We start from the raw sequence: 25,297 nt of genomic DNA, 5'->3' as shown, positions 1-25,297 counted from the left end.
TGTGTATGTTGTGTCTGTGTCAACTGTATATCTAACATTAATGTGTTGTGTAAGCTAAGGACAATGGGGTGGTAATGTCTTTTGTTCTCATTTGAGTGTGAAATTCTGTGAATTCTCTGAAGTGTATGACATGTCTTCTTAAAATCTATTTTTAAAGTGTCTACTTAATTTTAAGTCATTGCATAAATAAATATGTGGCTGCACTAATATATGGTGTTGCGCCCAATCATTAAATAGTGTAAAATGAAGTCAGTGCGGGTATCTTTCTTCTTTGTACAATTTATACAGTGGCCTAACTTCAATGATGTTGTATTGGCCCAACCTCCTTTATTTGATAAATACTGTTAGAAAGTTGGCATTTTCTTACTTTAACCATTCTGTGTCTCTGCCTGCCTCTGAATACACATCTGGGGTTGGTGACAACTGGCTTTTGTGCATTCCCTCTGGACAGTCACACACAATGGGAGCTTGTGTGTGGCTTAATAGACCTTAATGGGCCATTAACTGGCTTGATTGGTGGAGGTGAGCTTCGCACTGCCTCACTCACACCTGAATAGGCTGGGCATCACCCCACACAAAGGGCTGCTTACACCCCTGTAGAATGTCTGGAGATAGAGCAGGAACGGCAGAGACCTTGTAGTCTTCAAATGAACCTCTGGAGTCTCCCTCACTTCAAAATCATGTTTGGGTATAAGTACTGGACCCCAAACCCACCAAATCAGATCTCTACTGGAACCAAGGACACTGTCAGGAAGAAGGACTACTGTGCTGCCAGGATTGACTGCCACACTGCAGCTGCATTGCTGAGTTGGCCTACTGCTCACTGTAGTGTAGGAGGGACTGCCACTTTGTTACTTGCTCTGCTATGTTGGCCTACTGCCTTGTGCTTCTTGCCTACAGTGAGAAGCATTGGACTTGATCTCTACATCCTTGAACCCAAGAATTGCCAAGGGCTTGTTGGCTGGCCCCCGTTCTTCTGTGGCCTCAGGGGCATCAAAGAATACCTGCAACTCTTCTGGTGCTGCTGGACTCTGCCATCTGTGAGTTCTACCCTTGCCTGACATGCCCCTCTCCAATCCTAGGCCTCAGAAGTGGTTTCTGCAGCTAAAACCTGCAAAAAGACACATATTGCCCCAAGTGCAGGGGAAAAACGGTGCATCGCTTCATTGACACACTGGCTGCCCGACAACAGTGGATTCACAGAATGCGCAGCCTGATGAAAACTCTGCGCAGCCCGATGACGACGGATTGAATTCACTCCCACAGAGCCTGACAATGATGAGGTGCCCTGACCGGTACAAATATCCCTACATTGTGTCCTCTACGTCGACGCATTGCTCCATCAAAGCTACTGTTTCAGCGGACCCTGCATGAGTTCTGTAGCCGGCCTACCCTTCATGGAGGTCGACCTGAATTTTGGATTTGCATCAGTCTCTCGTGACTTCATGTAAACTTTTGACCGCTAGTGATTTCTAAGCACATTTAATCTTTAAAAGTTCATATCTTGACTTCTACCTTTTAGATATTTGTTGGTTTGGTCTTGTTTTACTCAGATACATATTCTCTATTTCTCTTAACTGGAGTTTTTATGTGGTGTCTTTTACTCTGTTATTGTGATTTAAGTGCTGCAGAAATACTTTACACATTACCTATTAAGTTAAACCTGACTGCTCTGTGCCAAGCTACTGGAGGATGAGCACAGGTTAATTTAGGGTGGGTATCTGACTTACCCTTACTAGGGTTGTGGTCCCTGCTTGGACAGGGTGCACACCTCTGCCAGAGAGAGACCCAGTTTCTAACATTAACCAATGCTACCATGTTTTGGAGTACAGAGCACCTTCACTTTAGCACTGGTCGGCAGTGGTGAAGTGCACAGAATCCTAATAGCCAGCAAAAATGAGTCAGAAAAACTGAAGGGCAAAGGGCAAAAAGTTAGGGGAAACCACACCATGGATTCCAGGTCTAACACCTTGCATACACAACAATAGAACTGGAGGGTGTTCTTTCACTCAAATTGCCCCTAAAGCCTGGAACGACCTTTCACATCACATTAGAGCCTTCTCCTCACTTCTCTAGTTCCACAGGAAGCTTATGCCCTAGCTTTTCAAGTAATACCCCTATAAGGGCACAGCCTACCTACCTGCAAGTACCTGGATACCCTCATGGATGACTAATTGGCATTAGCATAGCATCCTACTTATGCAAGAGAGGTCTAGGTGAGAAAACAGACCTGAGAAGATCCAAAGATGCCCATCTCTGGTAAATGTGATCAAAGAAGCCTAATATACACTGGGCAGTATCTTAGGCACCTACTTGTAGTACAACTTGATTCATTTTCATATTAGAAGTGTGGACTGATAAATTAACTGGGCCACTTGATCTTTTTATAATCCAAAGATTGTAAAATATGTATAGCAGTCTAAAGTAACTGCTTTTTAGTTGGCCATATCAATCAGATGTCCATTTTGATTCCCTCAACTAAATTCACAAAGAGTCTGGCTCCTGTGAAGAATTTCTCACCCACAGTTGGCATCATAGTTCGAAAGAGTGGGGGGCAGAAAGAGAGAGATGTCTAAGGTGGGAGGTGTTCCTGTGTTTTTTTCTTAAGTAAATTTGATCAATATCTAAAAAGAATGCTGAGGCTGCTCTAGTAACTGTGCTCTTTATTCTATTAAAACTACCCACTTCTCCCAACCATTAGCACTGTCCCTTATTTAAGGGGCCAGAATATTTTACTCCTCTAACCTTTGCTGCTTGTTTTTAAGAGGGACCCCAAACCTGTGAGCCTTTTCGACTCACTCATGAATTCATCAGTGGGCCATTTTTCTCAATGGGATGTTGGCGACAGATTTCTTGGTTGAAAGGTAAGTTGAGATTTTTGCACGATGCCTGCTTAGCATCTCTTGCTAGTAACACTGCTTCAGTAATTTTGCTTGCTGATTTACGAGCCCTTGCCAGTTCTCCAGCAACTTTGCTTACCAAAGACTTCCACATTGATGCTCAGTAGAGTTACTGGAGATGGAGAAATCGTTGACAGCATCATACATTTTATCAGCAAAGTGAATTTCCACTGGGATAGAGGATTGCTCTTCACTGTGTTAACATCCAGCACATCTCTAGCCAGTGATAATGTGAAGAAGTTGTTTTGGGAAATACTCATATTGTAGCAGTGGTTTGGGACTGGTCGAAGATTTACTGAAGGAAATAAGGTATTTGGAGGCTTGTTGGCATACTGTAAAACTAATGGTAATTGTTGAGAAATTGTGGACAGAATGCACATGAAGTCTATAATGATGGTCATTAGTTAATCCAAAACAGGGTCACAGGGATGTTGGTAGCACTCGAGGAAGGGTGGTCAAATTACACAATAGTTGGTTTTTATAATGGTTGATGAAGAAGGAACGCTGCTACAAGAATGTTGGTCGGAGCAGAGGGAGTGTGAAGTGTGGGAAGATGGTAGCGGGCACTGGGAAGTGAATAGAGTTATAGGAATGGTGGGGAGTGAGCAGGGAAAGGTGAATATAATAACAAGACTATGCCACCAGTTTCCGAAAGGGCTGGGTGGGCAGGGGACGATTACCAAAAAGATCCGAAGCACATAAAGAATGTTTTGGTCAGATGGAGAGCTATGAGTTAGAGAAACAGTGGGAACGCCTGAGTATACACAGAGCTGCAGGAATTATGTTGATAGAGGGAGGTAAACAGAATTCCAGGAATGGCTGTAATGGATAGAAAGGTGAAAAGAATTGTAACTATAGTGGTAGTAGGAAGTAGGAAGCAGAGATGGTCAGAAGTATGACATGGTAGTCTCAGATGGAGAATGATCTGAGTTACAGTTGCAGTGGTTGATGGAGTGTGGAGATATATTAATGGTGTTAGTGTTTAAAAATAGGTGAAGAAAAGTCTATTGGCTGATAGGCCAGCAGGACTGCTGACATAGAAGAGAAGGTAGTGTTTTAATCAATCAATCAATTTTTGTAAAGCGCGGCTAATCACCCGTGAGGGTCTCAAGGTGCTGGGGCAAAGGGGAGGGACCTCATCCGAAGAGCCACATCTTGAGGTTCTTCCTGAAGATGGTGAGCGACGGGCTTTGTCTGAGGTGCAGAAAGAGGTTGTTCCAGCTCTTTTCTGCAATGTAGTTGAAGGATCGTCCTCCGGTGATGGTTTTGCGGATGCAAGGGATGGTGGCCAGGGCCATCTCGGCACAGCGGAGGGATCTGGTGGGGGTGTGGAAGAAGATGAGGTGGTTCAGCTAGACTGGTCCTGCGTTTTGTGTGGCCTTGTACGTGTGGGGGAGTAGCTTGAAGGTGATTCGCATCTCAACCAGTAGCAAGTGGAGGGTCCTCAGGTGGTGGGAGATGTGTTCTCGTCGAGTGACAACCAGAATGAGACAGGCACTGGTGTTCTGGATGAGTTGTAGTTTTTGGATGTTTCTAGTTGAGGTGCTGGTGTGGCGGGCGTTGCAGAAGTTGAGCTTGCTAGTGACTAAAGCATGGGTGACTGTCCTGCAACAGTCTGCTGGGATCCATCTGAAGATCTTCTGAAGTTTGTGGAGTGTGTGCCAGCAGGACAGGGCAACTGAGTTTCCCTGGCGGGTCATGGATTGGGAGGAGTTGAGGATGATTCCTAGGTTGCGGGCATGCTCAGTTGGTGCAGAGGGTGCGCCGAGGGATGTGGGCCACCAGGAGTTGTCCCAAGCTGAGGTGGCATTTCCAAAGATGATGAGCTCAGTCTTGTTGGAGTTGAGCTTAAGGCAGCTTTCTCTCATACAGGTGGCGACGGCTTCCATTCCTGAGTGAAAGTTCCTTTTGGCCGTGTCTGGGTCTTCGGTGAGGGAAATGATGAGTTGTGTGTCATCCACATATGACACGATGTTCATACCGTGGCTTCTGACGATGGCAGCGAGATGGGCCATGTATACGTTGAACCATGTGGGACTCAGTGAGGATCCTCAGGGGATTCCGGAGTTGACTCTTGTGGGTCTGGAAGTGTAGGGTGGGAGTCTGACCTTCTGCGTCCTCCCGGAGAGGACGGAGTTGATCCATTCCAGGGCTCTTCCGGAGATTCCTATGTGGTGTGCAGAGTGCTGTGGGAGACCGTTTTGAATGCTGCAGAGAGGTCGAGGAGTATGAGTGCTGTGGTGTGGCCGTGGTCTAGGAGTAGTCTGTGGCTGCCAGGAGGGCTGTCTCCATGCTGTGGTTGCTGCGGAAGCCGGACTGGGAGCTGTCCAGGGAGTTGTTGGCCTCGATGAAATTCCATAGTTGTGCATTGATTGCTTTCTCCAGTACTTTGGTGGGGTAGGGTAGCAGCGAGATGAGCCAGGAATTCTTTAGTTCTGATGTGTCGGCTGAAGGTTTCTTCAGGAGAGGGCGTATTTCGGCATATTTCCAGTCCTCAGGGAAGGTGCTGTTGATGGAGCAGTTCATTGTGTTCCGGAGCTCGGGGACAATGGATGCGCTGGCTCTGATGTATATGTGGTGCGGGCATGGGTCAATGGGGGCTCCGGAGTGGGCGCTGTTCATGATGCTGACTGTTTCCTCTGTGGTGGGCGTACACTAGCTGTGGATGGTCTGGGTGATTTTCGGGCGGGTGGGTCGGTCACAGGTTCTGGTGCCAGGATTTTCCGGGAAGAAACTGTTGCAGATGTCCTGGATCTTGTGGTGGAAAGAGGTGGCAAGTTTGTCGCAGAGGTCCTGTGATGTGGGGATGCTGGTGGCTTCGGAGGGGGGATCGTTCGGAAAGCTAAAGTTAAATTGCCAATTTCATCTAAACTCCAATCTTTTACTTGTCTACAGCTATAAGAAAAGTCAGGAAATACTATGCAACATTAGAAACTTTGAATTTCGGCAACAGACACTTTGGCTGTGTTCATTTATAAATGTGCATCAAAAAGACAATTATGTCTGGCTTTAATATGGTAACGCATACAAAGAAATAGGTACACAAATGCTGTTTGCGTGCAATTACTCACTAAAGCCATACCTGTTGGCTTTGTTAATGCTCTTTCTTCATATTCATGGCAAACGTTGCTATCTATTTGAAGAACTAAGATAGTCAAGGAAAAGGAAAATTAGCACAGGACCTAGAGCATAGACATAGATTTCAAGTAAGTATATAAAATGTAAGGTACTTGGCATAGGTAAATATAGAACTTCGAATGAAAACAGTGATGTACACAGTTTGGCATAAAATGGCAATAAGCTATTTTAAAAGTGGACACTGTGCAAAATTCAACAGTTCCTGGGGGAGGTAAGTAAAGGTTAGTTTTTTCAGGTAAGTAAAGCACTTACAAGTTCAGTCTCCGGGGCATGGGCAGCCCACCGTTGGGGGTCCAAGTGAACCCCAAACCCCCAGCTCCAGCAACACAGGGCCGGTCAGGTGCAGAGGTAAAAGAGGGGCCCAAATAACATAGGCACCTATGGATATAGGGGGTGCTCCGGTTCCAGTCTGCTAGCAGGTAAGTACCTGCATCCTCAGGGAGCAGACCAGAGAGGTTTAGTAGAGCACTGGGAGGGTCCCAAGTAGGTACACAAAGCACACCCTCAGCGGCACAGGGGCGGCCAGGTGCAGTGGGCAAACAAGGCATCAGGTTTTGTATTGAAATCAATGGAGGGACACGGGGGTCACTCAGACGTTTCAAGTAGGGCACAGGGGGTCTTCTCGGGCCAGCCACCGACTGGGCAAGGGTGAGGGCCGCCTGCTGGTCACCGCTGCACCGGTGGTCGGTTCTTCACAAGCCTGGGGGCTGCTGGTACAGTGCTTCTTCCAGGCATTGGGTTTCTTTGTTCCAGGCAGTCGCGGTCAGGGCGGTCCTTTGGATTCCCGCTGCAGGTGTCGTTGTGGGGGTGCAGAGAGGTCAGCCCAGGGTGGACACGTTGTTGGAGTCTCCTGGGGGGCCTCTCTGGATCATTGGCTTCTCTGGACAAGGGCCAGGTACAGAGTGGTGAGGACTCACGCTTCTGGAGTGAGGAGGGAGTCCTTCAAAAGAGGTTCCTTCTTTGGACAGGGCTGCTGTCCACTGGAGTTCTTGATCCTCTGGGATGCAGGCAGTCCTCTGGAGGTTTTTCAGAGGCCGCTGGACCTGCAGGACGCCTCACTTTTTTTCTGCAGGTTCTTTGAAACAGGAGACAGGCCAGTAGGGCTGGGGCCAAGTCAGTTGTTGTCTCCTTTCCTTCTCTGCTGGGGTTTCCGCTAAGCAGTCCTTCTTCATCTTGTGAAGTTGTAAAGAATCTGAAGTACTGAGTTCAGGGTCGCCCCTAAATACTGAATTTAGGGGTGTGTTAGGGTCACATGGCAGTAGCCAATGGCTACTGTCCTTGAAGGTGGCTACACCCTGCTTGTGCTTCCGCCCTTTCGGAAGGGGAGCACATCCCTATCCCTATTGGGCTAAATCCTCCAAAACAAGATGGAGGATTTTCCAAGGAGGGGGTCACTTTAGCTCTGGTCACCTTAGGGGTGGACCTTGCTGAGGGGGTGACTCCTCCTTGCTTTTCTCTTTATGTCCATGGACTTGCTGCCATAAGTGGGGGCTGTGTCTGGGGGACGGGCATCTCCACTAGCTGGAGTGCCCTGGGGCATTGTAACACGAAGCCTGAGCCTTTGAGGCTCACTACTAGGTGTTAGAGTTCCTGCAGGGGGGAGGTGTGAAGCACCTACAAACAGTGCAGGCTTTGTTTCTGGCCTCAGAGAGCACAAAGGCTCTCATCCCACGGGGTCAGAAACTCGTCTCAGTGGCAGGCTGGTACAGCCCAGTCAGTCCTGCACTAAAGGATTGGGTAAAATACAGGGGGCATCTGTGCATTTTGCAATAAATCCAACACTGGTATCAGTGTGGGTTTATTATTATGCTAAGTTTGATACCAAACTTCCCAGTATTCAGTGTAGCCATTATGGAACTGTGGAGTTCGTTTTTGACAAACTCCCAGACCATATACTTAATATGGCAACACTGCACTTACAATGTCTAGGAATGGACTTAGACACTGTTGGTGCATAATAATCATGCAGCTAAGCCCTCACCTGTGGTATAGTGCACCCTGACTTAGGGCTGTAAAGCCTGCTAGAGGGGTGACTTACCTATGCCACAGGCAGTGTTTTGTGGGCAAGGCACCTTGAGGGGGATGCCATGTCGACTTTGCCTTTTTCTCCCCACCAACACACACAATCTACAATGGCAGTGTGCATGTGTTAGGTGAGGGGTCCCTTAGGGTGGCACAACACATGCTGCAGCCCTTAAGGACCTTCCCTGGTCACAGGGCCCTTGGTACCACTGGTACCTTATACAAAGGACTTATCTGTGTGCGAGGGGTGTGCCAATTGTGGAAACAATGGTACATTTTTAGTGAAAGAACACTGGTGCTGGGGCCTGGTTAGCAGGATCCCAGCACACTCAAGTCAAATCAGCATCAATATCAGGCACACAGTGGGGGTGGGGGGATGTATCTGCAACAAAGAGCCATTTTCCTACACCATCATTCTATACATTTAAAAAACACTTGTGTACTGCAATCCCAGCTTTGTTTATATCTATCTTTAGTTATATATTAGCTTCTCAAAAAATTAATAAACATTTTCTGAACAAAACAATTTGGAAAACCACTTATGTTTTCTCCCCAGCTTTGAACCTTTTGTGTGCAATACAGTACATTTTCAGATGGCAAAGACAGATCTTTGCAACAGCTGCAATGCATGGAACGACTCCTGGTGGCCATCAGACCTAGGACGCACATGACTCCCTCCAACCACGCCAGAAATCTCAAAGCTATATGTGCCACAATATTCATCATGTATACTGTGGCAAGCTATCTGCTCTGCTGTCCAACAAGTTACACCTAACACTTCAAAAGTGGGCCTCCCCCTCTAAAATGTTTTCATCAGAACAGCCAAGTATTTCTCTGCTATGGAAAGTGTTGCCAAAGAAAAAACCTTTGAGGAACGTGAACCTTAATGCTTTCTGAGTTCTCTTCATTTAATGCAAGGTACCCACACAATAATGGACTTACCCAAATGTATTTTCACTAGTAATCAGATTTTCCCTTTATTGAGAAGAATGTTTTTTTAAAAATATTTCTTCTGTAAGAAAAGTATATCTGAATGTAATTGCCCATACCTGTGGACAATGATGGCTGTTAAGTACTTGCTACATAATTCTGGGTAATATGCACATTTGCCGCTCTCTAAAACAAAAAGAAAAATATATACCAGTGTTTCAAGACCCAACTTTGCAGACAGACTCAATGTAGGCCAGAATGGAAGAAGTAGAGCGCAAACATAGGTGTTTCGAAAACAGTTTTTCTTTTCTGAGCCGGTCCTGCATCTATACGTTGCTGTTGCTGGAGTTGCTGAAAGAAAAGCTGTTTCCCCTTTCTTGCTACAGCATGTCTGCTCCACCCTTGGCCGTGTTGAAAGCAAGACTTCTAAACCACAGTAGAAGACAACAATGTTCCCTATTTTTTTGGTCTTGCGTTAGCTAATACCTTTTGATAGCACAATTATGTACAATATCCTTCTTCATCCATTGGTCTGTTGTGTCATTCACATTTTTCTTCCTACCAGTACAGCTTGCAGCATAGGACCGTGGGTCAGCCCACTTCAGTCATTAGTCGACTTCACTGTGCTTGACGGCATTGCGCTCTTTCACAAGGGGAACATCCCAACACAAAGTAGTTCCCTTCAGTGACTACTCTCACCATGTGTGCTTTAGGATACCAAAAGTATTTTGGCTTTTAGTGAATATTCTTTTATATATACAGCACCTTCCCATATCTTAATGTTTTACACAAAACTATGACAAAAGAAAATAGCAATTGAAAAAGTGAAAAGGCTCTCAGCGGACACTAGAAGTTTTGCCTTTGCCGCTACTTGTTTGGTTGATAAGGATTGCTTTCAGCAAGTCAAGGAATGGTGCTGGCATCCTTCTGCAGGCAAATCAGACCTGCTTTCCTTTCAGCAGCATTTCCAGAGAGAAATGGGATCTGTGCAGCAAAAGAAAAGTCAGGCTCTGTCAGAACAGTAGTCGGGTCTACTACTTTCTGAAATTAAACAGCCACTGGGAGGCTGAGCCAGAACACGGGAAAGGCTCAGGTAGCTCACTGCATGGAAATTGGAAGTTGGTAGCCTTAGATTGCTCCCTGACCAGGCCTGTGAGTATAGCTATAGCCCACATAGCATTCATATTAGTTGGCCAATAACCATCATTCTACCCTGGTTGCAAATATCAGTTAAATCGAGCATTACGAGCTAAAAAACGCTGCCATTTCACAATTGAGAATATGAACCAGCATTAATTAGCGGTTGTACATTAGCTCGTCAAGTACTTCAAGTTATATTGGGGAATGGATGAAGAAATCCAGACTGCCATTGTCTCTAATTTGCCTTTTTTTTTTGCAGTTGCTGGATATGTTTGGCAGTTTGCTTGAAAGACCTGTTATTGCAGCAGATGCATTTGGAAAATATCCCCTTCTGGTCACCATGTTTGATCAAGATCTCGATACAGCTAAGCTGATCTTCAATCACCACATCCAAAAAGAGGAAGAAGTTGGTATGTTACCCAAAATTACATCCACAAAGAAATTCAGCCTCCTAATTCCATATGATCACACAATGTAAATGTGAACAGTGCTTTAGCTGCTTCAGTCACCTGCTCTATCTGGGGAGAATACATCATTGATAAAAAATAAATAATTCCAATAATCCTGTTCCGCCAGCTATTATGACCGTGGCGCAATAGCCATGGCCATACCGCCGGCCCCTCCACCGCTGCCTTGGGGATTATGAGTCCCCAACCGCCAGCCTGGCCACAGCGGTAAGCACTGCCATGGAAAGGCTGGCGGTAAGGGGGATTTGGGGGGCCCCTGGGGGCCCCTGCACTGCCCATGCACTTAGCATGGGCAGTGCAGGGGCCCCCAGGCATAGCCCTATCGTGCATTTCACAGCCCGATTTTCGGGCAGTGAAATGCGCGACGGGTGCTACTGCACCCGCTGCACATCAGCATTGCCGGTATTCTGGCGCCCGCTTCCTCAGCGGTCTTCATTTTTCCTTAACACCTGAATTGGGCCTGCCAAAACATTAAAATTAGTTCCTTATGGTGACATCATTTTCGAGACACAGGTTAGGTAATTCATTCCAGAGTTTCCCTAATAAGGAAATGAGAATTAGAGTACCTATATTTTGAAAAACATACATTGGAAGCAGTCTGATGTACTTGCAATAAAGGAAAAATATATACTGGTATAAATACGTTGAGTCTGTAAAAATGGATTGTGTTTGACTTGCGGCAGGAAGTAGGCATTTCTTGTTTTTCTGAGAAAAGCTGTGCCCCATCAAATAGTGAACTCTTGTTTCCCCAAATCTTACTTCTCCTGTCTGCGAAGATAAACAGTGTTTAGAAACAGCTTGTAACAGCAATACATACTTGGTCATCAAACAATGAGAATGGAAAATTATTTAGGATGTGACCTTCATAGATCTGCCATTGAATAATCTTATGTTTACCATATTGCCATCCGATGTTCCATAGGGTACCCGCTTGTGAGCAAGAACATGCCGTTGGTCGCAGGCAGCCTTAGCTGGGCTCAAGAACTGAGAGATCGCATTCAGATTCCATTCAGTAATTTCCGACACATATCACATCCGTAAGTATTGTTCGAAAAGTAGGATAAAATAAAAGTTGAATTAAAGTATCTGATTAGTGAAACTACCTTTGCAAAAAATACAAAATTATTGATTCTGTCAACAAATAAATAATTGTCATACTGTCTGTGGTAAACTTGAGGTCCCAAATGAACATTTTTACTGGACATTTAATCTTTCAGAGGAAGATATAGTGAGTTGATTGTTCAAAAAGGGTTCAGTGCACAATCAAGGTTGAACATGGATTTCTATGCACTTTGTCATTAAACATACATTGGTTTTAATGTACATTTTCAGCTGGGCATTTTTCTGGGACAAATGGGACAAGTTTGGGTGATTTTGGGAGCAATTGGGTATTGCTTTTGAGCACCTGTTTAGGGTTACAAGATTGGTCTTTCTGAAAGCTCATGTTTGACTTTTATGAGGCCAATGATAAGCAAATGAGTAACATTTTTGTTTACATTAAGAACATGGCCACAAAAATGTTATTTACTAGACACCAATAATGCCACAGATACAACATCAACGTCATATACTGTATTAAATAACAACAAATAAATATTTTGACTTCAAATTAGGAACAGTTGTGAAATGGATCCAAATACTAATATAAATAGTTACACATTACAGGTAGCTAAGTGACAATTTATTGGTATAATTTGGTATTTGCTTAACACACAACCTTTAGCATGGCACCACAGCACATTTCCAAAGTCCAGAGGCAACTTCCTCCAAACTGTGTCAGGTTTCCATCACAGACCAATATCTGATGTGGTTTGTGGAGATATGTGGCAAGAGCTTAGTGAGATTCTCGCTTTGTTTAATGAATGTGTGAGAGTTTCCATATTATTAAAAACTATAGACAATACAAACATTATTCATTGAGTGATTTGCATCATACCGGATTCTACTAAGTAAGTTTTACTTGCCTGCTGATTTGGTTTCAGGACAAGCAGCTTTGTAGACCGACCAAGATGGATGCTTTTAAGCCAGATAAGGAATATTTGAAAAATGATCAGAATAAAACCTTTTACCTTTAAAATCATCCAGCTGAATCATTTTTGGGACATTTTGTCTTCTCCACGTGTTCTTGGAAAATTCCCTTGTAATAACTACTTGTGTTGGGGGAACATTGTTCTTCAGCAGTAGTATGTACGTATGTGCTGTTTTGTGTAGTGCGAACCTAGCCAAAAGGCAGAGGAGCGTTGTACAGGGTCAAAGGCATAGATACAGTCAATGAGTGATCAGAGAGTTAGCTGGTTTCAAGGGGCAGAAGTGTACTGTTACTGTATTGTCATGTAGTATTCTTTAAAGAGAGGGCGACTTCAGCTCTTTTCTAAGTAAGAGCAGTATTGGGACAGTCCTTATACAGTCACATGTGTCTGCTACAGCACATATAGAATACCTCTCTTTTTGTAAAAAGATAGTTTTTTTCATTTGCTAACACATTCTTCTAACAATGGGATAATGTTTTTAAAGTATATATATTCCAAACTTCTCTGTTGGTAATTCATTTTATGGTGTCATGAAGACACACTTTGCAACTTGTTTCAACCACCAACTGATTTCCGCTCACCCTTTGTACAATACCAGATCCAAAACTTTGTTTACATATGCAGTAATTCAATTGTCATGGTTCATGGGTGTTGTTGATATTATACTAAAAATTCTCTTTTCATAGATCCACATGCTTGAGCCATGGTAACAATAATAATAAGCAGTGCTATCCCCGAGTATTGAAAAGCATAGAGAAGCCAAGTGACATTGGTAGCCAGTTCACTTTTTTTTTTTTAACTAAACTTCAACCAATCAGAACTCAGACAGCTGAGCCACCACACCTCAGATTTCTAACTGCACGTCGTGTGTGAGGGAGTCTCAGTGATTTGTCAAAGTTTGACCTTTTATCTGTCCTTGGGATTGATATTTTTGACTTTCAAGCAACTCAAGGGTAACAGCTTTTGGGGTCTTTTTCCTGGTTAATACCATGTCAAGGGCTTTTTTGGCCTTGCAAGTCTTGAGGAAAACCATGTTTATTTTCTGAAGATCCACACAAGGTATGCCTTTACTTGCATACACCCTCACCATAAACCTAAGGAGTGTAAGCATTGGAGGAATTTTTAGGCTAAGACCCTAAAACAGTAGTTCCTACCCTTTTGACTTCTGAGTGCATGTACCTTATCATTACTGGAAGCCAGGGACCCCTGCTGAAGTATCAGAATTGTTATTACTGTAAGCCAGAGAACCTGGCCTAAGCATTTTTGATGATTTGAACCGCTAAACAATACACAGACAATACAGAAACAAGCGTTCATCAAACATATACATAAACAAATAAATCATTTATTTCATTCGCAATCAAATATAACAAAAATTAAAATTGAAATTTTAACAGGAGAGTTGAAGTGTGTCTAAGTTCAACTAAGGCCACTCATCGTCCATACTCTATTATGTATGATACACTTGACTGCTCCACAAATCAATCAGAGGGTGGTAACTTAATTTTTAGCTTCCAATTTCAAATTTCTTCACATTTACATAATATTACATTTCAAAATTGTACATGCAACTTCTTTTTTATATACGCTTTATTAATCAATTAAAATTATTTAATTTTCTAAGTAATCGCCAAGCCCCTGTGTAGGCTTCATGGAACCCCAAGGGACCGGGATCACAGGTTGTCTCCAGATGCCTTTGACAATTTGCAGGCATTAGTCTCCTCAGTCTCTCATCAACAGCATCTAGAAAAACACCATTCCAAATTTTACAATCAAGAGCCTCTCTCAGACAAATGGGTGCTGAACATGATTAAATATGGCCACACCCTGGAATGTGTTCAAATGTCTCTGTCACTAGCCTGGCAAGAGGTCTCAACATCACCTGTCTCTGCTGAAGCAAGAAATGTATTTGCTTCTCTCCAAAGGAAGCAATAGAAGAAATTCCTTTAGTACATCACAACAAGAGCTTCTATTCTAACTTCTTCCTCATCAAAAAGAAGTCAGGAGAATGGAGACAGGTGATGGATCTGAGGCTGTTAAACAAATACATAAAGAAACAACCTTTAAGAATGCTATCTTTACAGGAGATTTAACAACTGTTAAATCCGTGGGATTATATTATATTGTTAGATCTCCTGGAAATGTATTTTCATGTCCCCATACATGTAAACATCTGAGGTTCGAGGTGGCAGGATGCCATTTCCAATTCAAACCGCTTCCCTTTGGGCTGCATTCTCTTCCCAGAGTTTTGACAAAATGCATGGCCACTGAGGTGGCGTTCTTGAGAAAAAATGTCTTAAGATGTTCTCATACTTTGACAAATGGCTTATCAAGGGCCCCACATTCCCATCAGCAAAAAGATCTGCTTGGGTCTGTCTTTGGCTATTCAAAACTTTAGGTCGAAAGCTAAACATGGAAAAGTCATCCCTAACTCATCCAGATCATTGGTTTTCCTGGAAGCAATTATGGATACTGAAGTTCCCAAGGAATACTCAACAATGGAGAGAATTCAACACATTGCAGCAATAACAGTTTCTCTCTCAAGAAAAAAGTTCACTTCTTTTGAGACCTGCAAGTCAATGTTGGGAATGTTGTTGTCTTGCATTCCGTTAATCCCAAATTGCTGGCTGCACATGCGGCCCTTACATGAACAATTGGATGCTCAATGGGTTCAAGCCCAGGGAACTTTAGAAGACACAATAACAGTTGCCCCAGCTATGAACTTAGCGTGTCATATCATAATGACAACAGACGCCTCCCTAGAGAGTTGGTGAGCTCACCCACAGGACCTAAAAGTTCACATACAATGGTCTAGGCTTCCAACCTAACCTTCAAAGATTACACAATTCCTCCGCCTTGGTAAAGACAGAAAATACCACAACCATGTTCTATCTCAGAAGGCAGGGAGGAACAAAATCAAAGGTCTTGTCTTCTCAAGCCCAGCAAATGTGGGGATGGTTGGTTGTTCACGTTTCACTGTGAGTACAACATGTTCCTGGGGTGGAGAACTAATGGGCATATTATCTGTGCTGGACTGCCAAACAGTGCCACAAATGGGAACTAAATAAACAACAGTTACTCCAAGTGTTCCATCAGTAGGGAGCCCCAAATCAAGATCTATTTGCAGCTCTTGAGAACAAGAAATGCATGATGTGTGCAAGCAGGTTTCCTCAGAAACAGTCTTGGGGAAATGCATTTCTTCTAGCCTGGACTAGAATGTTCACTTATGACCTCCCTCCTTTCCCCTAATTCAAAACGTTCTTTGAAAAATGATGCAAGAGCCATACCGCCTCATTGTGATAGCTCCGGCGGGGCCAAGACAATACTGGTTCTCATATCTTCTCCTATCAGAATGTCTGCACATGCAGTTCAAACTTACGGAGAACCTCTTGTGAATGACCAAAGGTCAGATTGTTCACCCACATTTATAATTGCTCAGCTTGGCTCCTCAGGACAATGACTTTGCATCTATGAATATACCAAAGGATTGTAAGACAATTCTTCAACATTCTTGGTCAGATGCCACAAGTAAATGTTATCAGGCAAAATAGGAGATTTTTTTTTTGGTCTGTAACAACCTGCATCCCCTCTTATCATCTGTAGAGCAGGTACTACCTTACTTACTGCCCCTAGCGAAAGAAGGTCTGGTGCATTCCTCCATAAAAATGCACCTGGAAGCTATGTTCAGATTTTAGAGATAGAGTGGGGAGGTCTGATTATGGTCCAACAGACTAATCAAGGAATTCATTAAAGATCTGTTCATAGTTTATCCACCTTTAAAGAAATCTCCTGTGACATGGTAGCTAAATACATTTCTGTCACAGCTCATGAGACGTCCATTTCAACCTATCTATAAGGCAGAAAAAAATGTTTCATGGAAGGTGGCTCTTCTATTGGCCCTCATCTCTGAGATTCAAGCCTTTGCAATTAGAGATCCTTACTTACCATTTAAGGATGACCGAGTCATATTAAGAACTAATTCTAAGTTCAGTCCAAAAGTGCCAACTTAATTTCACGTGAATTAACCAATTGTGTTGACAGCATTTGTTTGAGACAAAGACAAAGCTATTCCCTGGATGTCAAACGATGTTTACAGTTTTAGATAGACAGAACAAGGGCTTTTAAAAAATAATACCAGCTTCTGATTTCATTCGCTCTGCCTATACAAGGAAACTTTTTATCATGGAGCAGTATTGCTCATTAGGTCTCTGCAGCCATTACATTTTGCCATAACAAACCCGGAAAGCCTTTGACCGCAAAGGGTAAAGCACACTCAACAAGAAAAGGAGTTGCATCTGCAGCCCTGTTTGCTGGGGTTTTGTTACCAGACATTTGTATGGCGGTGATGTGGACTAATGTCCAAACCTTCATGAAACATTGTTGTCTTGTTTCTTCGCAAAAAGCAGATCCAGCAGTTGCACTGGCAGTTTTAAACTGTCTCTTTCAGCAAGGTACAGAAGTGTTACTTTTATCCTATATATTATAATATGCAATGTTTTTGAAGCTGTATGTTTTGATTATTACATATGAGCTCTATTTCGCCCTTATATTGTCATGGTTGGTTTTCACTATGGAGTGGTTTGCCATGTCCACTGCCTCTATCTTTGATACTGCTAACTAGTCTGATTCAAGCATGTGAATCCATGAAAGATTTGATACTGGAGCAAAAACAAGTTATTTACCTGTGCACTATGTTTCTCCAGTATTGATGTATTTCGTAGATTCTCATGTAACCCTCCCTCTTCCCCATTGGGGCTCACCACTCTAGGTACCTCTTATAGTCTTTTATTTTACACTTTTGCTTGACATCTGATGTGTAGTTGGCTCTGCAGTGTGCTTCAGTTCTGATTGTTTGAAGTTTGGTTCAAATAAAACAATGTGACAAATTGGTTACCAATGTCACATGGCTACTCTAGGGTTTTCAATGTTGATGTATAGCACTGATTATAATTATTGTTACCTTGTGACTCCTACCATGATTCCAGCATGTGAATGTATGAAAGATGTCAATACAGGAGAACCACAGTGTACAGGTAAGCAACTTGTTTTTTACATGATGCAGATGTAGCTTGTATTGCAGGCATGGGCCTGTTCTTATCAGTTGACGACCTTTGGGGACTGACTTTGCAGTATGTTTTCTTTTGAACTGAACAGTAGATTTTGTTTAGACTACTAAAAAGACCAGTTAATGAGATTTTTAAAAAAGCCTACTAAAGACCTCGCAAATGAATTGAGTGCTTCAAAGTTTGCAAAGTACTCTAATGTAGTAGCCCTTTATAGCTCAAAAAGCATGTCCATTACCTACATGCTTTGCCTAGGTAGAATCATGTATGCCCTACAGAAATATATTTGTTCAACAGCTATACTTGTCCAGCCTGAAAAAGTGAGCTAGCTCACTGAATGGGTCGTTAATATGGCCATCCTGCTGGCACAACTGATTAGGTCTTTTGAACACAGTTTTGCAATATACATGGATGATACCTGAGAATAATTTCAGGATGAGTGGGGACGAAAGGCTAAAAAGCTTAAAATGTAAGAATTGTCTTGCTACTACAGCTAAGTGGATACATAACAGTGCTTTGAAACTTAACTCGGACAAGACTGAGGTCTTAGTCTTTGGCCAGGATGTAATGGTATGTTACATTACTGGATTTGTAGAGTGCGCATATCACCCATGAGCAAATGCAGACGTAGGCAGGTGAAAACAGTCTAGCAATTGTTGGTGGAGGACCTAGAGTGCTTGTCAAAGTGCCAGGTCTTCAGCTTCTTTTGGAATTCCAGCAGCGACTTGGATGTCTTGATGTGGAGGTGAAGGTCCTCCCAGGACTTAGCCGCTAGGTAGGAGAAGTATCAGTCTCCTGCTCTGCAACTGCATATGTGGGATACTTGGGCGAGAGAGAGAGAGAGAGGCAGAGCGAAGATGTCTAGTACAGTGATGAAAGTGGTGGTGGTGGTTGAAGTAGGAGGGTCCGGTGTTGTGAAGGGCCTTGAATGTGTGTGTTGAGAGCTTGATCTGGCAATGTTTCTGGACTGAGACCCAATGCAGTAGCTTTGGGTGTAGAATGATATGAGTACGTCGAGGGAGGTCCAAGATGAATATGGCAGTAAAGTTCTGGATGGTCTGGAGTCCTTGGAAGAGGTGGGCTGGTATTCCTGCAATGAGTGCCTTGCTGTAGTCCAGTCTGCTTGTGACTAGGGCCTGGGTGTTGGTGCGCCTTGAGTCCTGTGGGAACCATTTGAAGATCTTGTGTAGTATGTGCAGGATGGAAAAGCAGGGGAATATGATGGGGTCGACTTGTGAGTCCATGGTAAGTTTGCTGCTGAGAATGATTCTGAGGTTTCTGCTCGCTCAGATGGGGTTGTTGTGTGGCCGAGATCTTAGGGCCACCAGGAGGAGTCCCAGAGGTAGCTCTTGTTTCTGAAGATCAGCATTTCTATCTTGTCGTTGCTGAACTTCAGGCAGTTTTCGTTCATCCAGTCTGCAATGCTGGTCATGCAATCATGGAAGTTGTTCCTGGTGTTGGTAGGATCTTCTTAGAAGAGATGATGCTGAGTCTGTGAGTTCTGACGATGTTGGTCAGTAATGTGATGTAAATGCTGAAAAGGGTGGGGCTTAGAAACGACCCTTGTCTGACCACGCAGATGATTTCCTTAGGTTCAGAGGTGAATGGTACTCATTGGGTCTTTCCTGTGAGGAACCAGGATAAGGCTATCTAGTCAGAATATTGGTCAGAATATTGGTGACTCAGGAAGCTGGGAGCCCCTCCGATGCCCCAATTAGTGGTAACAAATCTCAGGGTTTATATAAGGAGTTAACTTTTGATTTTCAGGGACATAAAACAGGAGTCGTCCATCTCAAGGTCCATTTTTCGAGATTTGGACATTAGTTAAGTGACAATATGCACTTCAGAACGTAACATAACATATTTTGAAATGTTTATCGCAAATGAAATGACAAGTTAAATAATGGCCATCAAAATAATGTGTTGTAGTTAAAACAAAAAATCAATACTATACCAAGGAAAAAGACCCTCAGAATATTAATTTATTTTTTAAACATTATTTTGTACAGCTGAGACTTCAGAAAGGTAAAATTGTTATAAACTCAATAATGTAATAGTGAACGCTAACAAAGTGTAGTCTGAAAGTTAAAGAGGGAGATAGCTACATGTGTTCATTGGTGTTTATTTAAGGAACTATAAATACTCTGCTATGGAAGAGTGCCCCGCACAGTATTGCTCACAGATAAATAGTCACAGACTTTGGCCTGAGAATATTGTAAGTTACAAGTGCAACTCTCATTGTAACTAACCAATCAAATACATACGATATTATGATGTTTTTGCAACATGAATATCAACAGGACGTCCTTGCTATCTTGTTGGCATTCAATTATGAGCTACATATTCTTTGAATTGATTCAATAAAGGTTTTTAGATGCTTATTTTGAGCAAAGGCTCCTTTTGAAAGCCAGACACATTTTTGCTAGTGTATGGTACATACGTGTAGTTGATCCATATTGGAACTATCAACGAAAGCCGTCTTATTAGAAGCTGATTGCTAATCAAAGCTATAGTAGCTTTCTAGGTCCATGCGGCTGTCCTAAAGAGTAACGGAGCCTTGAAGCAAACTAGAATAACTCAGATGCATATCTGGTAGCATAGCAAGAAATGCCATTAGACCTGCCTATTGTATCATAAAATATGCACTGTTTTTGTTGTCTGCTAGTATCAACTAAAAAAGAAATATTTAAAAAACAACAACATTGTAGAGAAGTTTCAGTATTGTTCTCATCAGAAGAAAAAAAAACTAATTTCTCATGTTAGCTGTTTCACTTAACCTACGATATTTGTTCCTGTCATATTTCAGTATCAAGGAACCTGTGCCTCTTTTGTACCTTCAATGTTAGTTTTATGGCTAAAACATTGCAATTTAGAAAGGATGTTACTATCAAATGCTTATTGCAGCTGTGAAATTTAAAACGTTTAAAATACCTTTGTAATAATCATTTTCCTTTCAGTCTCATGAATTCCAGCAAGGGGCACTATAATTCAAGTTATAAGAAGCCCACACGTTTTAGCTGAAAACATTTAAGGAGAGATATGCTGCATAAAAGCACAGTCAGTTTCTCTGTGGTTTAACCAAACTTTAATCTTTGGTCACCTATGATCAGTCAGAAGGCTACTACAATAGAAAATAATGCAAAGGACCTCATTATAACCAAATGTCTTGCCAAAATCTCCTAATGTTTTCTGGGGGGTGCTGCAGCACCTGCCTCACCCCTAGTTCAGTGCCACTGGATTCTATTATACCTGGATAAGACACAATAATACTCCTATTTCAGTTTCATATGCTCTTGTGGTGTTTTTGTCCAATTCCAAGATGTATACTTTCATGGGTCCCCTGTTTCTTAAATTTCAACCATGAATTTGGCACATTTGTAGTGTTGACTTTATTTATTTTACTCTGCTGTTAAAGGTGCATGTCGTCTGCTGAAGGGAAACGTATGGTGCAAAAGTATGAGGAAATGATCGAACTTCTAGAAAGGTAAGCTTGGTTTTGTTGCTGTCTGCAGTCAGTGTTGCCTTATATAGTTTTTGCCTTGGGGCATTTTTTGTTATATTGCCAGACTCCTATTTTCCAAACACTTCATAATAAAACGCATACCAGTATACAAAAATGGATGGGCTTTCGCTCATCCTTCTTCATCCATTAGTGTGTTAACCAAATTCATATTTTTGCTACCACCCACCATGGCATATAGCTTGGGGAGATCAGTCAGCCCACTTCATCAGTTGGTCCTCATGTACTCTGTCTGATATCATTTGTCTGGTCACCTATGCATAGCCTGAGGAAAAGGAGTGCACTTCACTACCAGAGTTGATGTCCCCGAGTGGCCGAGCAACTCCCTCATTGTTGCTTTTTAGATGTTTGCCTTTTCTTGCATATTATGTATGTATGCAAAAGAAATTGCTCACTTGACAAGAGCATGCCTATTTTCTTTTTAGAAGCTTCTTTAAACAATGTTAGATATATTCACAAATTAGGCGTGCAAGTGGAAATGCTCAATGAGCGTCTGCAGTTGAGTTTTACAGTGGTTTGAAAAGTGTGCACAATTATGAGGCAGTTTGCATGGTGCATGTATAGGAGTAGTGGCACACACTGCATTTTCCTCATCTGTCACTACAACTGTTTGTTGATACCTGGGGCCAGATGTATCAAAGGTTTTTACCCATTCTGTGTCTATGGGAAAAAGTGTTCGTACATATGGCCCCTGGAAACGGAAATGACCATCTGGAAGACGTTTAGCTGATATGCCCATTTGTATCTGTGTCAAACTTATTAACTTTCAAAGAACTCATTTTTATTTCAGAATGGTATTTTGTAAGTATAGCTTCATGAACCACTAGTTGTGTCTCTGTGTTGCACATCATGAAGACTCTAAACATACTAGGTCTTGTCCAGTACTGTATAACCTGTAAGGTAATACTTCTGAGGCATCCATCCTTGATGATTGAGTAGGCTTTTGGCCAAAAAGTGCCCGTTTGGGTCTCCCAGTCTTCATGCAGAGCTGCATGTCACTGTATTTTGCAGTTGTTTAGGGCACATGCTTTTACCAGTGCCAGCAGAGGAAGCACTCACCATCGGAGTATCCCCCACAGGTATGTGTGCGTTCCTCAGAGTTTTACCGGTTCTTGACTCTGTATAAGTTTGCCCTTTTCAGACAGAAGCAGCTCACATTTCCTCAGCCAAATGTGTCCTGCAGAACCCCCACCGATGTGAGAAGGTCAGTGGAGTGAAAGAGGGTCCAACAAGATTTACCCCATTATTCCAAGGGTAGTCAAAATGTTAATTATGCTTGCATCAAGTGAATTGAGGAAATTTCATACTTCAAAGAGAAGTACGAATTTCCTAAGGCTGGCATAGTTTTACTTCGTCCATCAAGACATTCTTTGCAGTGTACATTCCATACAAAATGGGCAAGCCGGCAAGACGCTGTGAATTGTGTTTCCCCTGCTGAATAGCTGAGGGAAAACATAATAACTGCTGCTTGGCCACATCATCTCCTTTCCATGCTGCTGTAAGTGCCGCCCTGGGACTGATGGTAGTAGCGAAAGTAAACAATGTGGCAATCCAAAGTAAATGTAAGCACCTGCTGAGCAACGTGGTCTTGGCCTGCACTGCAACAGGGGATTTCCTACTGTAGCTTTGTAGTGTCTCTAAAGGACAGTAATTCATCTTGGACATTTTAGGATGGATTAGCAATGTCATTGAGTGGTCTTGTGGTGGAAGAAGGTGATAGCCATCTTAGATTTAGGGCTTCTGGGGACTTTAACAGTCAAGTGAAAAGGAAGTGCTGACAAGGGGTAGGGCACAGGGAAGGAAAGTAAACCCAAATGGATAGGAAACATTCTCCAGCCACAATTGGCCTCTTAATAGAGATCATCTTTTAGCGTCAACCCCAGGAGAAGGGATAAGCAGTTCGGACTCTGACAAATAGGAGCTTACTTAATATAAATAGAAGAGTAGTTTACAGTTCTATTTAGATTGAGTAATCTCCAATTTGTCTGAGTCCAAACTGATTATCCCTTCTGGGATGGTTAAGCATAGGTTAATGTGGGTTTTTGCTTGTGTTTCACCCTGAGAAGAATTGTGGTTGCTGCTTGAGTAGAGTAGTGCTGAGCCCTTCCTTCACACCTTCACTGAGGACCCTTCAGCTAGAAGGCCTCTTTAAAATGGCCCTCACCTCACTACTTCCTTATCCTCCCGCTTATTCTCGCCACCTCATTTCCATTGCACTTCCATATTTGCAAATGTCAATTTCACTCACCTCTCATCCATTTCCCTTTCTTGCCCCTCCTTTCTCCTTCCTTGTTCACATTCAGTCGCTTTGCACTGCTCCCATTACTTCTACCCATCTGTCACCATATTTCTGCCTTTTTTTAATTCACTCATTTCCCATTTTTCTCCTCTCCCTTCATTATTCTGTCGGTGTGCTCCCTTCTTTCTAATGCACCCATTGTCCTTTCATAATTATTCTCCATTTAACTATTTCCTCATTTAACCCTCTATTCCACTTCTCGCTACTACTGATTTTTCTCACTTCGTCGTTCACTCCCATTTTTCACCTTTTCTTTTCCACCCACACTTTCCCCCACTCTCTCCAGCCTTCTTTATCTTCATTTATCTTTTCCTCATTTTTGCCTATCTTTATCCACCCTTTCAACAGCAATTACCCTCAGTTTTCCCCACCTTTTTTCCCTCTGCCCTACTCTTCTATCTTTCCTTTCTCCTTACAACACTGCTCGAACCCTTTACCTTTTCACCTTCTTTCCCCTCTTACCTCCATTATCCTTTCCTCCTCACCCTCCTCTCTTCCATTCTCTTCTGAGTGGCAGTGCACCTTCCTTTTTACGGATTCTCTCTTCTGGAATTTTCGACCTGCTTGAATGTAAAGAATGGTGGGGACTTTTTACGCACATTGTAATTACTGGGCAACCGAGTCAGAATTGATTTCCTGCGCAGAGATTTGTGCAGAGGTCGGGACTATTCATCGTGCTTTTTATCTGAGCCTTAGTTTTAGTACGGAATACGAAAACCTCTGTCTTTTCCCTAGCACCTGGAGTTGGGGGACTCCACATTCTCTGGGTGTGTATCTTTGTGCACCCCTTTACAGTGTGCCATCGGGATTTTCTAAATTGAGGTGTTTAGGGGAGGCTTAGTCAGTCGGCTGATCTCTACATAAAAGGGGCGTGTTGACGGTGAGCTTGTCTTAAGCAGTAAAGTACTTTACATGCTGGGATTTCTTATTTACTTGAATGAATTTAGTATGAATTTCCCTCTATGCAGGACCAGATAAAGACAGGTTTATTGCGTACACAATTCAGGTACATTTACAAACAAGCCACCAGAAGGTCTCTGATCTTCAGTAAGACATCCACCACTTATAGACTTCTATGATTACTGTTTGCATGTTTCGATTGGTATTTAATAAATAATGAATCATCAGGATGCTATTTAGAATTATATGTGTGCCAGTTTGCTTTTTATTCCTAGTATGCCCTCTGATGGAGCGATATATATAGCAGGAATGCGGCGCTGTTATGTGCAGTTCAATCAGGGACATTGGCTTAAAAGAGGCTACATCTGTTTCACAATAACCTTATGATTAACATGCACATGCGTTGTCCTGTCTTCAAATTACAGGTATAAGGAGAAGCGGTACGAAGAGTGGTCCCAGACCGTGTCGGAGAAATCACAGTACAATCTCTGTCAACCACTCATCAAGAGAGACGAGGACACCAAACTAATCACAGTCAATTTTAATCCCCAGGTAAAACAGAAAGCTAATGCTGCTGTGAAGGGCATCTAATTGCTGTGTTAGCCTGTTCTTTATTCATTGTTCGCTAAATGTTAGCCACTAACCTTTCTATCCTGGCAGTAAGACGCTCACTTGGCCCAGACCTCTCTATATGCACTTTACGCTCATGGGAGATTATTTTAATGATTCCTGTACATTTGTTTGCGAGCAACATGCCGCAGTGCTATGGAAACGGCCCAAACCCATTATCTTAAGCAGCATAATCAGATGTGCATCCCTGCCAAGCTCCACTCACGCTGATTTACACATAAACACGTTTTCCTGTGGCTGTTCCAATGTATTGCATTG

At 42.8% G+C, this 25,297-nt stretch overlaps 1 protein-coding gene across 1 annotated transcript in view; it reads left to right on the top strand.

Moving 5' to 3' along the window:
* The window catches only part of DNAH9 (dynein axonemal heavy chain 9), a 975,671-nt gene that overhangs the window by 171,349 nt on the left and 779,025 nt on the right, over positions 1-25,297 (top strand). Inside the window, exons 9-12 of the mRNA XM_069200368.1 lie at positions 10,390-10,540; positions 11,520-11,634; positions 21,106-21,174; positions 24,835-24,961. Coding sequence (XP_069056469.1) covers positions 10,390-10,540; positions 11,520-11,634; positions 21,106-21,174; positions 24,835-24,961 — 462 coding nt within the window. The remainder of the gene's footprint in view (positions 1-10,389; positions 10,541-11,519; positions 11,635-21,105; positions 21,175-24,834; positions 24,962-25,297) is intronic.

Source organism: Pleurodeles waltl, chromosome 7, assembly GCF_031143425.1.
Source record: "Pleurodeles waltl isolate 20211129_DDA chromosome 7, aPleWal1.hap1.20221129, whole genome shotgun sequence".
NCBI lineage: Eukaryota > Metazoa > Chordata > Amphibia > Caudata > Salamandridae > Pleurodeles > Pleurodeles waltl.
Note: the sequence above shows the minus strand (reverse complement) of the source record. Positions and strands in the feature narration are given on the sequence as shown.